This window comes from Merops nubicus, unplaced genomic scaffold, assembly GCF_000691845.1.
Source record: "Merops nubicus isolate BGI_N331 unplaced genomic scaffold, ASM69184v1 scaffold795, whole genome shotgun sequence".
In the NCBI taxonomy this organism is placed as follows: Eukaryota; Metazoa; Chordata; class Aves; order Coraciiformes; family Meropidae; genus Merops; species Merops nubicus.
The window spans coordinates 1-17,209 of record NW_008611405.1 but is presented as its reverse complement, the minus strand read 5'-3'; the positions used below and the strand labels follow the sequence as shown (position 1 = coordinate 17,209).

The window sequence follows — 17,209 nt, the reverse complement described above, 5'->3', positions numbered from 1 at the left end:
GGCACCAGCCTGCCCAGGTCCCTCCGCGGGGCCTCCCTACGCTTAAGCAGATCAACACACCCACCTAACTTGGTGTCATCTGCAAACTTACAGAGGGTTCTCTCAATCTCCTCATGCAGATCATTGGTAAAGATGTTAGAGAGGCGCAGCCCCAGCCCTGAGCCCTGGGGAACACCGCTATGACCGGCCCCAGCCAGATTTAACCCCACTTGCCACCAGTCTCTGGGCCCGGCCATCCAGCCAATGTGTGACCCAGCGGAGTGTGCGCCCAGCCGGGCCCAGGGCAGCCGGCTGTGTGACGAGAATGCTGTGGGCACAGTACCAAAGGCTTTACTGAAGTCAAGATGAACAACATCCATAGCCTCTCCTCATCCACCAAGCAGGTCACCTTGTCATAAAAGGAGATGAGGTGCCTGCTGCAGTGGAGAGTGCTCTGGGCTTGCACATCCAAGACAGCAGGAGCCATGTGTTGGACATGTGGACTCTGCAGTAGGAAACTCACCAGGGCTGGGAGTATTTCCAGGTGCTGCCCTTAAGCTGCCTGCTCTGTTAAATCACTAGCACAGTTTTGGCCTGAGGCAGCTGTGGTCTTCCTACGACTGCCCCAGCACAGCTGAGGAGCTGGCGGTGCCTGGGTGATGCTCCTAACAGGCAGCGGGATGCCATCAGCCAGCTTTGGAGTTGGGCAGTGTCTTGCTAGCTGGACTTAGATCCAGCAAACTGCTCCAGGCGTGGTTGATTTACTAGCACAGACACGTCCAGAGAGCCAGCGGTGCCTGGAAAATTAAGCTCACTCTAAACTGATGGGTGCATATGATGGTAATCGCTTTGTGCTTTTGTCCTCTAGCCATAAAAGAGTAAAAATGCAGCTTTTGTGAAGTAGTTGTTTAGGAAAGCATGATGGTGAGCTCTGCTGTGGGGGTTGTGAAAGTATCCCCATGGGCTCCCAGGGGTTGGGCTGCCAGGGATGGGGGCCAGCTCAGAGCCAGGAAGGTGCCCCACACCCAGGCCTGGGGCTGTCTCCAGCTGCCTTCCCCTTCTGCCCTGACCTAGAAATGGTGGTTTACATTAAATTAGGGTCAAGCTGAAAAGATTAATTGGCAGTGCTCCAGAGTAAAATGAAAATAATATGTATTTTCCCTGCCATTTGGCAAATCTACTATAAGTAGCTGAGTCTCTCATTTGTTATTAATGGGATTTTGACCAAGTAAATGTCATGACAACATAATTTGCCCTAATAAAGTTTTTCATATGTGATGAGTTTGTGCAAAAGGTAATGAGATAGGAAGGAAAATAACTGCGAGAGATCAAAGATTTCCTTTAAACAACAACAACGACTAAAGACAATATAGGAGGATCTTTTGAAGGCATTACTAATATCTTAGATAAACAACAGGACTCATCAGAGAGGTAAAACCATAGAAGTGAGAATATGGGGAATGCTGGTATCAAGTCCTGCCTGCTGGCAGAGTAGGGGGGATAAGTCAACAGGGATACAAATCAACTCCCAGTCCCATGTCACGTTAGAAACTGCAAACATGAGTCCCCTTTCAGCTTATAAACACTCTGTTAATACTGTGCACTAAGACTGATGAATTATCAGAAGAGGTGTGAAACTATGGCCTAAACAAGTGACTGTCTGGAGACTCTAAGAAGAGTAGGTTTCTCTTCACAAAGAGTTCACCATAATTACTATAGCTACTCACTATGGCCATTTTAAGTCCCTAAAACAGAACATTAACTACATTTTTCTTAGATTTCTCAATTGGCTTTATAGCTTTTTGTGCTTTATGGCTGGATTAGTGGCTTTGATCACCTGGAGTTTATATGATTAATGCTATGAACTTGCTGTATGTCTTCCAGCTTTTGAAATGGTTTCCACAGCTAGTGTTTGACACCATTAAAGTACTTTGAGATATAAATTATTTATGTAAAGGGAACATTCACTTTGTTCTGTAATCTCAAATCTTAGCAGTGGCTTAAGCATAATCTCCTGTGAGAAAAAAGTTCAGGAAAGGCTGAAGAGCTGAGCTGAGCAAGCATAGAGTATCACTGTGCCCCGAAGACTGACTTGCCTTAATGTGCCAAATTCATACCAGAGGATGCCTGAGGGCTCCCTTAAGGTTAATAAATTGTTCTCCAGTACGGTGATGTGACATCATCAGCTGGTTCATACATCCTTTGTGACCAGTTAGTGGGTTAAAGAAGACTATATCTCTTTCTTTTTGTCCAGGAATGTTAGGCCTTAAAAAACACAGGCATGTCAGCAAGGCTAGTTATGAAGAGCCTGAACCAAAAACAGTCCATTCCTCTTGGAAACGAGAGAAATGAAAACACAGAAGTAGGCAGAGTCTGAAGCCGTAGTGCCCTTCATTTATCTATGTTATCTTTTTGTCAAGCAGTGTTCTTACCAAGTAAATCAAATGCCACTAATCCTCAAACAACCAAGGGAATGTTCTCACCCATGTGCACACAGATTTTTCCCACTGGAGTACGGGGAGGGAGCGGCTGTGTAAGGACTCTGGCAAGCACAGGGAGAGAAGTTGTTCCCTTGAAAGCTTGCCGGATGCACCTGCAGCATCCTTTGCTGGAGCCAAAGTATTAGGATGAAGATATTTTACTCAGTCAACTATATGGCAGGGCAAAGTACTTCCATGCCAAATCCCTTTTTAATAGCATGTTCCCAAACCAAACATTTTTATATAATCTCCTGAAAAATAATTGACCAAGAGGAGTGGAATGAGTGGCCTGTTTATGCTGGCCTCCTTTGTCAGTCTTGCTAACACCAAGGTATGCCATGAGAACTGCACTGACATCCATAGGATGTATTGTAAGCATAAGCAAAACAGGCAGAATCTTGGTGCTCAGGATATAACTATAGGCTATGGAAACTGTCAGTGCCTTTCTTGGGTACAGGATCAGCCTGTCAATAACTCCAGTACTTCTGTTCTGTTTTTGTAGAATATTAGGAAGAAAAATACTACTTGGCATAAGTAAGGATTGCAAAACATCACCCAATTGTTAACTTAAAAAAAAAAAAAGAAAAAAAATATTAAAAATGCAGAACATTTACCCACAAAAATGCTCAGGTTACACTCTTTAGATGTATTTTCCAAATATATTTTTCTCTCTCACCGAACAAAAAAAAAGCTCTCCTGCCCTAGTACATTTAACAGTGGTAGTGCTGTAGTAAAGATTTAGATAGAACAAGGCAAGGCTTATGGGGAGTGGTGATAGCTTTTATCAGACTTTCATTACCAGGGGAAAAAAAAGCCAAAGAAAGCTGTCAGGCAAACATGCTTCTTTTAAGATTTGAAACTAGAGCTGCAATCACAAATCTTTTGTCTCTGGCAGCTCCTGAGTCTGATTTCAAAATACCTTCCCCTCTAAACTATTTGCTCCTTTATGATTTCCATAATGAAAAGAGCCTCCTGTGGATACTGTTATCAATCTTTGGACACTGCAACCAGCATGAAATCTTTAATGGTATTTAGAGAATGAAGATAGTTCCTAAGACAGAAAAAATCAGCCTCTCCTGATTAACCTGAAAATTTAATTATTTCTCTGGTTCTGTCTCCCTGAGCTTCATCAGCTAATTAGAAGTAAACCACAGTTCTAAAGACTGTTTAGGTACTGTTTGATGTTGAGCCATTTCTAAATGATTGCTCCATAGTTTTTCATTGTTTATTCAGCTCTTGCTGCTATATAGCTATTTAGGATGGATACATCTGTTTCATTTTCTAGGAGCATCACTGAAGAAAAAGATTGCTCTCGGATGAAGTTAAAGGGCTGTGAAAGCCAAATGACATAACATTTCACAGGCAGGCTACACATGGTCAACTTCCAGATTAACAAATGGGCACTGGAGTCACAGACTCTTATCCTGGCCTGCAGGCTGAAGAGCTCTGCCCAGGTATTTAAACCCAAATAGTGTTTAATCATTAGGGTGGAGACTTCTTTATCAGTGAACTTCTCTTTGAGATAGGGTAATAGAAACCAAATGTCTTTGATCTCAGAAGAGGCAACGTGCAACACAAGCCCTGGTGAAAGGAAAGGAACCTGCCATCTGCCCTCTGAACTCTGAGGGACTGCAGGCTCAAAGAAAGGGAAAAAATCATTTTCTTCCCCATCTCTTTTACAGCGTATTGCATCTATGCTATCTGTCTGAAGACTGTTTTGTTTTGGTTTTCTTTAATTGAATTCTTCCCCTTTACAGAGCATTTGAAATCTGTCATGAGTACCAATAGGGCTGTCCCGCAAAATGGACGAGCGGGCCTGGAGGAGTTGATTTGTCTCTCAGGCCTGCTATGGGAATTGCTGTGGCAATATGAATGTTCTGTATTGGAGCAATCACTAAAGTTTTGCAGATTTTGAAGGCCTGGTATCACAGTATTAGGAGAAGGCACTCTGTAACCCTATTAGAATCATAGAATCATAGAATCATTTAGGTTGGAAGGGACCTCCAAGATCATCAAGTCCAACCACGGAGCCACCAGGGCTCCAAAGTCCTCTGCCAAAACAGATCAGAATCTGTCAGGGTTGGAAGGAACCACAAGGGTCACCCAGTTCCAACCCCTCTGCCATGAGCAGGGACACCTCCCACTAGATCAGGCTGCCCAGAGCCTCATCCAGCCTGGCCTTAAAGACCCCCAGGGATGGGGCCTGAACCACCTCCCTGGGCAACCCATGCCAGGGTCTCACCACTCTCATGGTGAAGAACTTCTTCCTCATGTCCAGCCTGAATCTGCCCACTTCCAGCTTTGCCCCATTCCCTCTAGTTCTGTTGTTACTTGAGATCCTAAAAAGTCCCTCCCCAGCTTTCTTGTAGGTATTAGGGTGTCTATAAAAAGCTTTAGTAAGTATGCAAGATGCAAAATCTACATACTTTTACGTAATTGTTCTACTAAATGCCTTCTCAGATGGACAAGAAGATTTACATAGTATTTACAGGGGTACCATCCCCATATGACAACAGGGACAGAATGACAAAGGGTTGATTTAAAAAGAAGTAATGTCTGTGAAGCCATCATCACATTCGATGTCTAGAGCTGCCCATGGTGATCCAGCTAACACCTGGCATGGTCCTTCCAGTCGCCTGCCACAGTGCTGTACTCCTGCTTCCCCTTGCCTTCCTCACCCCTCACACAGAGGTGTGATTTGGTTATGCTTTTGTAATCAAAACAGGTTACACAAAAGACCGGTCTCAGGGTTCATTAAAACCTGAAAAATGTTTTGTGTTCCTTGACAATTTTATGAGAAATACTGAAGAAAAGTAGAATAGTGACAGTTTGAATAGTAAATATATCTTTTTGTGGAGTAAGGAGGTGCCTTAAGGGCTCCAGAAGGCTGTATTTTGTGGTCAGCGTTTCCAGAAGATGTGTGTAAGGGATTATTTAAAATGGGGAGGGTGAAAATAAGTAGACAATATTCAGACCTTCAGCAAGTATCCCTTCCCTTTCAGCCACAGAGCTAAACTAACAGAAGAGACAACAACTATTAGCATAGCAGGCAGGTAACAATTTTATACCATGCACCTACGAAAGGGCACATTGGTTTGTGAGGCATTTACTCTTAAGTCATTTGCAATTGCCACAACTAAAGATATTTCTTCTTTCCTGTGAGTCCCCAGGCAGTTTCTGAATACTGACTTTATCTACACACACCCTGGAGTTCAGGATGCAGCTATTTGTTTCAATTAAGGCACCTAAGGTTTAGCATGCACATGTGTACATGAATAAAAAAGTTTGCAAATGCTTTCAAAAAGAAAAAAAAATTAAAAAAATACTCTGATACAGCAACTTAAAGGTTAGGATTTATCCAGAAAATATTTTTTTTTTCTTTTTGAAATTTTAAAATGTAAATCCATGCCATTAAAAACAATATGAGTCATGGCTTGAAGATAAATTTATAACCCCAAAAAAGCTTCTGGGGATTCCAATGACCAGAATCTGAAATTCACGTCCGGAGTGTAACACGGACTAGTTCTCAACAAATCTCTCTTTTAAGTTCAGTTCACCAAAAACGTTTGCAGAACGAGTACTTGTTTTGATTATTTAAAGACTTTTAACCAGATGCCCCAGGTCCGCTGACTGGCGCGGCGCTGAAGCGAGGCGCCTGGCCTGCCATGTCCTGTGACAGGACTCGGGTGCTGAGGGCCCTTCCTCCAGGCTGCTGCCACAGAACCTGCATGCAAAATGCGGTCAAGCGACTTAAAAGGGATGGTCTCCAGGCGAGCTGGAGTCAGCGCAGCACTCACTCACAGTTCTACTTGCTTAACTGATAGAGCTATCTCCAGTGACAGCCAGAAGCCAGACATAATTTTCAAGACTTAATGTGTTTCCGTCTTATCTTGATGATCAGTAGCTGGCTACAGGCCACAGACAAAGAAAGAAGGGGGGGAGTAGACAAGATGACCCTGTTTACTTTCTCAATGTACTACAAATAGTTGGCATGTACTTGCTGTTTACTCGTAGCCCAACCAGCTGATCCCCTGCCTTCCTATGAAACAGTCTTGAGACAGCTTGTACTCCCTTTTGTTCACAGAGGTTTGGAAACCATTTGGGACACTCTCCATTTATCCTTGCTTTTTATTTCATTTGCAGTTGCTTGTGACAGTGCATAAGAGGGGACTCAGCCACAACAGAAATTTGATAGAGGGAAAACCAGAATCGGCCCAGCTGCCAAAGACTGCAAAAACTGCTTAAGTCTAAGAGAAACAGGAGCTTTTCTGCAAAGCAAGAGTTGTGCCTGAAACACGTGATGCTCCATTTTTTCACTTGTCCTTCTTCCACTAAATTGAAACTGATTAAAAACTAAGAAGAAAAAGAGGTAGTATTGGCCAAACCAGCTAACCAATACCAGCAAAAAAAAAGCCAAATCAAACCAAACCAAACCAAACACTGACCCCTAAGGAGTTTTAATTTTTTCCCTGGGGAAAAAAAAGAGAATAGTGGCTATTATTACTGGCTGTCTGTCGAAAGTGCTAATCTGGTACACAATCAATAGTGTAAAAACCTATATTCAGATGGAGTGTATTTTGCATGCACCTGAAAGCCTTCATTTGGAAATTGCTTACTCCTGGAGCAAAACCAACAACACTGTTGAGCCCACTGCACTGTTTATGGTGGATGAGCAAAACTCCACCTCCTTAACAATAATCATTCCCTCACTTCTCCTTTCAGCCACCTTGAAATCAAACTGCTTCACATGTCAGTTAAGCAATATGATGTTCACTGAAAGGCCCTACTGTGCAGCACACAGGACATGGCCTGAATGCGGTTTTGTGACCATGCTGCTGTCAGCACAGGATTTCGGTTCTTCCCCTAAAATCTCTTTATGCCACTTGTCCTGCTCTGCAGTGATCAAAATATTGCTGGGCAGGAGACCTGAAAGCTGAATAGGTTAAGGAATATTGTGACAGCAAAGCTCAGGGTTGTATGCCTGATGTCTAATCATAGAATCATAGAATCCTTTAGGTTGGAAGGGACCTCCAAGATCATTAAGTCCAACCATTGAGCCATTAAGGCTCTAAAGTCCTCTGCTAAAACAGATCAGAATCTGTCAGGGTTGGAAGGGACCACAAGGATCCCCCAGTTCCAACCCCTCTGCCATGAGCAGGGACACCTCCCACTAGATCAGGCTGCCCAGAGCCTCATCCAGCCTGGCCTTAAAGACCCCCAGGGATGGGGCCTCAACCACCTCTCTGGTGTCTAATCCTCCTATGCCCTTTGTTCATCCCTGATTTACCTGGACTACTTAGGAAATGCTACTTGCCCAGGTTTTGTATGAAATTCAGCACCCTTGTATCTTTAAGAGATACTCTTGGAATCTGTGAGGGTATTTACGTGCCACTTCCCTTCCCTTGTGGCATCTGAATGCTTCATATTTGAATGCATCTAACATGGGCCCCAGGCCCCCAGCACTGTTAACCAGGACAGTCTAGGTGTGGAGGAGGACAGTGCAGTAGGGTTGAAGCTTCAACAGGAAGCTTGTGTCAGAGTCAAAAACTAAATTTGGGTCACACAAAGCATTGACTTTCTCTTTCACTATTAAAACAAATTTTCCTCTCAGTTAATCAATTGAAAGTAATGAGGACAGAGGTCAACACGCCAGAGCAGTGAACCTTCCACAACTTCCATTACAGATTTATAAGGAAATACAGTATTTCTGCCCTTAAAAAATTAAAAGCAATGCTAAAGTCATCGTGAAAAAAAAATTAACAAGGCCTTTTTGAAAATCACCCATGAATCTTCCTCCACTGTTTTAGATACCATATGGCCTAATTGTTTCTTTTCATAAACCAAAGGAAATGTTATGAAATAAACCCCCCAGAGTAAGGATGTTGTTCTAGCAAAGCTGTCATCAGAGCGAAGACTGCTTCTTTGCAGCCTCCTTTTGTGACTCAGGGTGCACTGTTACAAGCTTTGATCCTTGTCTGAGCATCTTGCATCTCTGCAATTAGATGCCTGATAAAAATGACTCCAGCCAAATATTGTAACAAATGTTTAGATTAAAACCAAAAATCCCTACATCTGCTAGTTTGCTCTCAAACTCCTACTTTCTTTGAAGAGAAGTTCTGTCCCATTTTTTCCTGGGGTCTGATGGGTGGCTCCTGCTTAATCTCTGTCTGTCTCCCTGGCTACAGTCAAAGGAGATGACAGAGGTGGGCAGGGACGGAGCCTTTAGCTGCTGTTCCTGTTATCAGGGTCCATCAGCAGGTGACCATTGCTCATATCCAGAAACAATAAATACAGCCCGTGGCTAAGGGAACAGCCACACAGCTTTCTTCAGAAGTGTCAAAGAGCATTAGCTGGACTTGAGATTTTGAGAAGGAAGTTTCTCTAAATCATCAGGTCTTCTATTTTATGCTGCCCACTCAAAATGTGCTCGTGATAGTTTGCTACAATATTTTTTTTTTTCATTTTAGGCAGTCTTTATTCAAGCAACCTCTGCACACATACATCACTACAATTCAAAATGCCGTGCCTACGCCAGCTTTGGTGCAATTTGAATGTTTAACTGGTGTGACAACAGTAAATGACAGTTTACGTGTTCCCAAAAGCAAGCTGTGTGTATATTTGCCTGACCTTTTTTTTCCACGCTGTGTCAATGAACAGCTGAGTGTTTGCAGAAAAAGAGAATATATGGCAGAGCATTGTGGGTGCTGCAGCTCCCACTTCTGCTGAGGAGCCAACATCGGACTGACCTGAAGCACTCTCCAAGCAACGGTAATCTACTTTGCATGTTCATTTTTAATAACTGTTAAATCCTGCTAAAAATGATAAATGATAATGACTTGCTGTCAAACCAAGTTTCAAGGTAGCATCTGCTCATGAAGAACTTCAAAATAATTAAACCTGAACAGAAGCACAGCCAAAGTCTTTCCCTTGCTTAAAAGTGGCTTGTGAGAGTAGCAAGAAGAAGTGTCAAATTGGTAAACTTCTCAGTACATGATGACACTGAAAATGGCACAGAGTGAGTAAGGAATCTGATCCAGCTAACATCTTGAACCCAGTGACTGTCAGAAGACAGAGGAATCAGAAGCTCCCAGAAATTATCCTCTTTCCTCATAGAAGATGCCTGGCAAAAATTAATGAATTATGGATAATGCTCTGGCTTCAGATCCAGCCTTAAACCCAGTGCAGTCACAGGTGTCCAGCAAAGGCGTTTGTGCACATTTTGTTCCCAGAGCTGGAGAAAATTCTTCAGCCCTCAGTTGAACTTTGTCATCCCTGACAAAGAGGTGAAGTCTTGCTATTCGCAGGGTGAATGGCTTCTTCCGTTAAAACAGCAAGAAAACATGAAGGAACAGAAGCAAAGTGGGTGGCTTGCCATTCTTCTGATGGCCAAACCATGGAGTTTCCTCTGTATCCTCGAATCCTCCAGGCACCCCACTGAAGCACCATGCCAGATGTGGCCAAGCAGTGGAGTGCAGCTCCTTCCTGACTCACAGAGGTCTTACCCCTCCTGCATGGTCATGCCCTCAGCCTCCAAAGATACCACTGTACTTACACAGAGAAAAATTATTTTCTTTAGCATTACAAAATGATGAGACATTGAAAGTCAGCTTGCCAAAAGCAAAACATTAAAGGTAGCTGGCCTACTTTGAGACATATCTGAGGCTAAAAGAAACTTCAAAGTACAGCTCTGCAATCGCTCATAAATGACCTACCCCCTGCAAAGCCCCCGCAGGAAACCCACTCAGATCCACATTTATTTCTAAGACAGTTCTTATAGAGACTAAGTTTGTCAGGTGAAGTATTGGTACTCTTTTATACATATATATATTTATATATATATATTTTATATCACTCAGAAATGTGCATGTAATACCATGGCCCACATACAATGGAAAGGCCTTCTTCACCAGAGAGTTTGCCACCTACTTTCAGATAGCAATCAGATGAGAAAAGTAGTGCAAAAGAATTAGGACCAGAGAGTAATTCCATTAATTTAGTAAAATTATGTGGTGAGTTGATGACATCAGCAATGTGGATGGATGCAGAAGCCTGCTGGTTAAGGGGGACACTCGTATAAGGAGTCCAGTTTCACTCCAGTTGCTGAATACCGAAGTGCTGCTCCGGTGAGAGACAGCAGAGTGACTGCAAGATCTCTGGAGCCTGTGTGAGCTGAGCTCTGTGCTCTGGGCAGCTGTGCCTGTCCATAGGATGTCAGGCTCACGCCTTTGCTCTGAGCACCCCAGAGCCAGGTGATCCCACAAAGGCACCCCAGGAAGCTGTGCAGGTCGGCTGGGCACGAGGCTCTGCCCCCTCCCTGTGCCGAGCAGCGCTGTGCCCTCACGTCACTGCAAAACGGCAGCTACGGGAGTGCGTGAGTGTGACCCCCAGGGATACCTGCATAGACAGGGCAAGAACAGGACTTTCACTGAGTTTTGGCAAGGCTCTTCAACTTCTTACAGAATACATTAAGCACCTGGCAAAGGGATGCTACCATCAGGCCTGAATCAGCCTGGTTGGGCATCCAGTTCGTCTGCTTTGAAGTGAGATAACTGGTACAGAGAAACCACAATTGCTGGAAAAAATACAGACATGGTAAGAAAACATGAAAAAAGAAACCTGACAATTGTTTTAAATATGTTTCTAGTCCCTGGAACCTTGCATGCTGTAATTTATTTCTACTTCTTTAAACAGATACTGTAATTTTCCCAGTAGCTTAGAGTAAAGAAGACAGCTAAGGAAGAATCAGTAGGGATTTGTAACTGTTTTCAGGATAGTAGGATTAATAAACTAGCAACTAGGAATAAACATGTAAATGATACATAGCACGTGATAGTATAAATATGTAATATCTATGTATAAGCACAAAAAGCTGCTATTTCTGAAAAATTTGAATCAAGCATCAATAATAGTCGATGATACACTACTATGAAAATAGTCATTTTAGCCTAATAATCAAGCCAGATGTTTTGCAACAGATCCACCTACACGTTATTAATATCTAAACATTTCTGCTAATAATCATGTAATAAGAAATGGAAATAAAAAACACCTATAACTAATTGGAAAAATGTTTTCATCAAGCTAGAAATTTCCACCAAATGTTTTGTTTAGATCTTCAGCTCTTTTAACTAATAATCTGACATTTCTGTCCATAATAGGTAAGCTACACATTACCCAGACCCTCTGCCATGTTAACTGATTCCCCAGCTTCTCTGCAGTGAAGAGCTGTTTATCAGGACTATACCAATGAAGTACTCAGTCAGTAATTCTTTTAACTTTTAACCTCAGAAATATGATGCTATTTTTTTGTGCTACAAACAGGAAAAGTACACATCTGGTATCACTTGTTTTCATACAGCTTAATGTAATCATACTTTATTAATAAGTAGGTGAAACTGCATTTTTTGAGCAATTTTAAATGTAGCCAGGTTCATTTGAAATAATAAAAATGTTTCTCCATATATGTAACTGGTTTTTCACTCTGAATAAATACTGATAGCCACAACAGTCCTACAGTATTAAATTCATCACTGAACTTGAATACATGAAAGATGCAAGTTCTGTAGCCATCTCATAGGCACACACTCCAGTCTTTAAAGTGATTCTGTATTTTCAGGTGTCTATTAAAATTAATAGAAGTTGAGACCTTTACCATGTCACAGCATAGGAATTCAAACTTCCAGACCAAATACTTGGTTAATAGCAGGAGGCTGTCTCTTTTATAGCTCTTGGCCAAAGAAAGTACCTTTTCTACATTGTAAACCAGTGGAAGAGACATGAGCAATTAGCACAAGCAAAACATTTTCACTTGATAAGTCAATCTGGGTTGTTTTTTCTGTCCTGTCAGCAGTGTCTGAAAACAAAGGAGACACAGCAGCCCCAGGAGACAGCTTGTCTGCCTAACCGTTTTTCTGGGGGATCTCTTAATTTGTTTTAGAAAGCACATAGCAAACCTTCTAGGTGTCAAAATTTAATATGCCACATAGCACGCTGCAGCAGCTGACACCGTGGGACACGTGAAAGGCTATACCACGTCGGTGTCTTTAGGGAACATACTTCTATTCTTTGTCTCCACCTCCCTGGTTATCACAACAATCCCTTGAATAGGCAATAAGACCTACCTTGTCTCGAGTGATTTGATAAGCAGTTGATAACCAACAGTTCATTAAGCTCTTGGGATATATAAACCACAAGGTTTTCAGCAGGCCGCTGTGCTCGGGGTGGGGGGGATTGACAGCTCTCTGCTCAGCAGCCCAGGAGTCACTGGAAGATGTTCTTGACTGCAAAAATACTTGTTTTTGCTGTGAGCGTTTTCCTACGGGCAGCCACAGGCTTTGACATTGGATTATCCACAAAATGTGTAGTGATACCCAAGGAGATGGACATGTGCCACAAGATTGGATACTCTGAAATGAGGCTTCCCAACCTGATGGGACACACAAGCATGGCAGAGGTTATCCTAAAATCCACCACCTGGCAGCACCTTGTGCACACAGACTGTCACCCTCACGTGAGGACGTTCCTGTGCTCCCTGTTCGCACCCATCTGTTTAGATACGTAAGTACCACGGCACAGTACAAACTCCAGCATTTACTTGCCAGAACAGAGATCAAATTAAATGCATGTTCATCTTAATCTAAAGGTGATTTCCACTTTTTCTGAAATGATAGTTACCTTTGTTGTACTTATTAGAAAGAAAATTAGTGAAAACATGGTCTACTCCAACTTTAGTTTGTCTTGGGAAAAATGAATGCCGTTGTCAAAGGCTATCATGTTTTATTTTGTTACAGAATTTTATTCTTGTTAATTAGGGTTGAAGCACCTGTTGTGAACAGTTTCAGGCTCAGGCTGAAGTTTTTCTCAGGTTGTACTAAAAGCATTTTAAAACCTGTGACTTACTCCTGTAAACTCGACCCGGTTCACCCACAGACCACCTGCGCAGCTTGCACAGCTGGTGCTCCTAGAATTGTATTTGTATTGAAGGGTGTCAAACACCAGTGAAGACGGTGCACTTTGCACAGACATCGCTGTTGCAGTCGTTTCTGTTGTCACTGAGTGGGTTTAACTGATTCAGCCTGGAATTTCCCCCGCGACAGGTTTATCCATCCTTGCAGGAGCATGTGCATTGCCGTCCGCGAGAGCTGCGCCCCCGTGCTCGCCTGCCACGGCCACCCCTGGCCCCACAGCCTGGACTGCGCTCGATTCCCTGCGGACGAGGATATGTGCCTGGCTTCTCTCACAAAGGAACATAAATACCTGCACAAAGGTAGCTGGAAGATGGCAGGAGGGAAGGGTGGCCATGCTCGGTGTCCTGGGAATCAAGGAGATAGAGGGGACGCTGTTCCCAGGCAGTCTGTGTAAATGGACTCGTGTCTATCTGTCCTGCCTCGCCCCATTTGGGCAGGGGGCAGGGGAAAGCGCTAGTGCTTGTGGTGTAAGCTGCAGCAGACCTCAGATCATGTAGACCAGCATCCCTTCAAAAAAATAAAGTGTAGATAGTTCCACACTTAGATAGCAGAGGAAGGCAATTATCACCCTGAACAGCTGTGGGCAGTATCACACCCGTGACAGCACACTGTGTTTGATTTATTTTGAAGTCTCTTTATAGACTTATCAAGGGTCCTCATCACAAACAAATTCACGTATACAATGAATTGGTTCTCAGATCAGCTTAGAAAAGTTGGGATGGTTTATTACCTGATTTTCTTTTGGGAAACCTGAGTTATCATAACACTAACGTTCAAATCCTCAAATGCACTCAGGTTTATTAACTTCTCCAGATAGCAGGAATCAGTTGCTTCTTGCACACCGAAATTAATATATTAACATTCGTAGTGCAGCTGCACCCAGAGTCACTGACAGAATCAGTCACCTAACCCCTTTCCCACCCACTGTAGCTATATGAAAAATAGTATTGTATTTTTTACTGTATTTGATGCTGATAATTGAGCTTGTCAGTCTGAACAAGGACTGAATGTGCATGGAAAATGAATCTCCTTTTCATTCCCAGCTGTGTTTTCAGAGAAGCGTCTAGACTTCCTGGGTTATTGCTGACCAATTGTGTACTTTCTCTGTCATCCCTGTAGTTAAACAGTGGGCTCTCAGCTTTGACAGCAGAAAATTAAAACAAAAGACTCTAAAAGATAATGATGACACTTTGCAATTTCTTACCAGTCCTACCCAAGCCTGCCTGCCAGACCTGCCCAGCAGTGGAGGAATTCTTTACGCACAAAAGAGTTCTAGAAGTTTTCTGTGACAGTAACTTTGGTAAGTCCTTGCTAATATGGTTGCTCTTCAGAAGACTGACAACTATCCTTCTAAAGTGCTTTAAAATTAGGATTACAATAAGTGCCAGTTTCCACTGGGATTTCAAAGGATTAAGAGTTTGGCTGCCAATTTAACTTTGGGTTGTTTTTCAGAATATGTTATTCCTAATCAAAATGTAAGGAGGATTTATTTTGTGTGAAGGACTTATTAATGATCTAGTTTGCAACCAAATAGCTCTTCTCTTCTTGTCCAGTCGGGTATATTGTAGTACGACGTGCTTTATGGAAAATATTTCTGGCAAAAGCAGACAAAAGATTTGCTTCTACATTAGCAGTTAAACCCAAAGAAAAGTTTTGGTGTTTTACCAGTGAATGGCATGTCCTTGTTACTTGTGTGCATTATTTTTTTGTGATACATAGCTCACTGAAAATGATACTTGGAAAATCATATCAGTAGAAGAAATTGTTACCTTGTGTTGTCTTATTGGAATGACAGGAAATACTTAGTGTTTGCCCTGGAAAAATCCTGCAAAGGCCACTGATGTCAGTGCACACTCTCAGAGACTTCCACCGGCTTTAGATCAAGAGGTGTAGAGAAATTTCATGCTAAAAAATGTTGCTGGTGTTAAGTGGGTTAGGTAGATGCCAATAATGAAAGGAGAATATCTGAAAAGGTGGTATCAGCAGGCATGATGAGCTATTTTTGCTGAGAGATTCCTAACATTGACAAAGTGAGTTTCAGGAAAATTGCTTGGGCAAGTTGGGCAGCCTTGTGGTGCAAGACCACAACCACCACCTTACAATATCTCACTATCAAAAAAAAGTCATATACATGGTGATGGTAAAAATATATCACTCACTTTTGTGAAAATATTTTTTCGCGGTTGCCTAATTCTATGAAAAAAAAAAATTCTTTACTACATAACCTTTATTTTTAAAAAACATTTTAAAATGCATATTGCTGCTGGAGAAGGCCTTGCCATACTCTGTCACCATAAATTATGGAAGTATTTTTAAGGAATCATCCTGCTCTCATGTGTAGTGTTTCTTTCTCCATTTGAGTAACAGGAGTGACTTACATGTTTCCTTCTTTTTCTTCAGCTGTGAAAGTAAAGCTGTCCAGGAAGAGAACAGTGTTTGGTGACCGAGAGTATAACATTGAATGCCAAGTGGAATTTGTCACCCAGGGCTCAATCCCACCTTATGAAACTCAGAGTATGATACAACAGTGGCTGCTTATCAATGAAAACTGCACACAGAGGATGACTCCAACCTATCGTCCCGTGGTATACCTCCTTGTGGGGAATATTGAAGAGGGCATGGTTTTAGTAAACCAGGTTTTTCGTTGGCAGAGGAAGGACTCCCAGCTGACTTTGGCCACTCACAAGTGGAGATACCATAAATGCTTGTAAATTTCTATCATATTATTTATAAAAAGGTGATTATACTTACCATGCCCGACCTATCTTGTAAATAGGAATGTATTATAAGTGAAATGTAAAGTCTTTATTTCCTTTTAAATTGTGTTATCAGGCCTCTTTTCTGTAGTGTTAAAGCTAGTCACATCAAGTTTGAATTTGGCCGACCTTGTACAAACGTTTCTTTGAGTTACTGCAAAAACATTTTGTAATGTGTGCAAAAACTGGCATAAAGCAGTTTTAACCCAGCTGACTACCTTTAATGTATTTTTCTGTACCAGCCACTCTGCCGTTTTCTCCAGTTACTTGAACTTTCCCTTGCTTAATGTTTTATTAACCCACCTCATTTTCTCCCGTGTGAGTATTTTAAAAGAAGGCAGCCCTCTACTGGTCGCTTTTGCTGGAATCAAAGCGGAATAAATAGGAATAAGCAATTTACAAGAAGATTGGGTTACTGGGCATTATTTTGCACTAACAGAGCTGACAGCATCTCAGTGGTAACACTGAGCAAAGGCCAAACACTGTTTTAGAATGTGAGCATCTTGAATGTAACACGGTTCAAGGGGAATATAAATCAAGGTCTCACTACTGAAAGGTCTGGTTTCATTTTCAGATGGATTACAAATTATCTATGTATAAACCTTACCAGTTGTCTAAGTGGTCTGCAGGGAAGTAATGGACTGATAAAATTCAAGAAATGTGAACTATTATAGTGACTGCACAATTAGCTTCCTTATTGTCACAGTGCAACACACTGACATTACAGACTGCACGATGATGGATGGAGCTTGGCTTTAGTTTCATAAATATGTATAACAGACGCAAGAACAAGTAATTGCTAATACATAAATTAGAAGCTATTGCAGCAGCAGTTCCTAGTGGACACGCTGTCAAGTGCTACCTGCGGAGAACCTGGTTGAAAAATGAGGGAGCAATAATTGTAGTTCACGTTTTTATTCCATTTCTCTTTGTGTTAGAGGATACCACACACCACGCACTCCACAGTTGTGGAAAACGAAAGGCCGGGACTGACACTGGTCTCAGCCGGCCGCGGGGCGGGGACTCC

At 42.3% G+C, this 17,209-nt stretch overlaps 1 protein-coding gene across 1 annotated transcript; it reads left to right on the top strand.

The window, feature by feature from the left end:
• The first annotated feature begins 12,696 nt into the window (after positions 1 to 12,696).
• On the top strand, positions 12,697 to 16,137 carry LOC103773810 (secreted frizzled-related protein 2-like). Its single transcript, XM_008941190.1, has 4 exons — positions 12,697 to 13,016; positions 13,556 to 13,725; positions 14,634 to 14,726; positions 15,827 to 16,137. Exons 1-4 carry the CDS (start codon positions 12,730 to 12,732, stop codon positions 16,135 to 16,137), a joined length of 861 nt encoding a protein of 286 aa, XP_008939438.1. The 5' UTR covers positions 12,697 to 12,729.
• Positions 16,138 to 17,209: the final 1,072 nt, after the last annotated feature.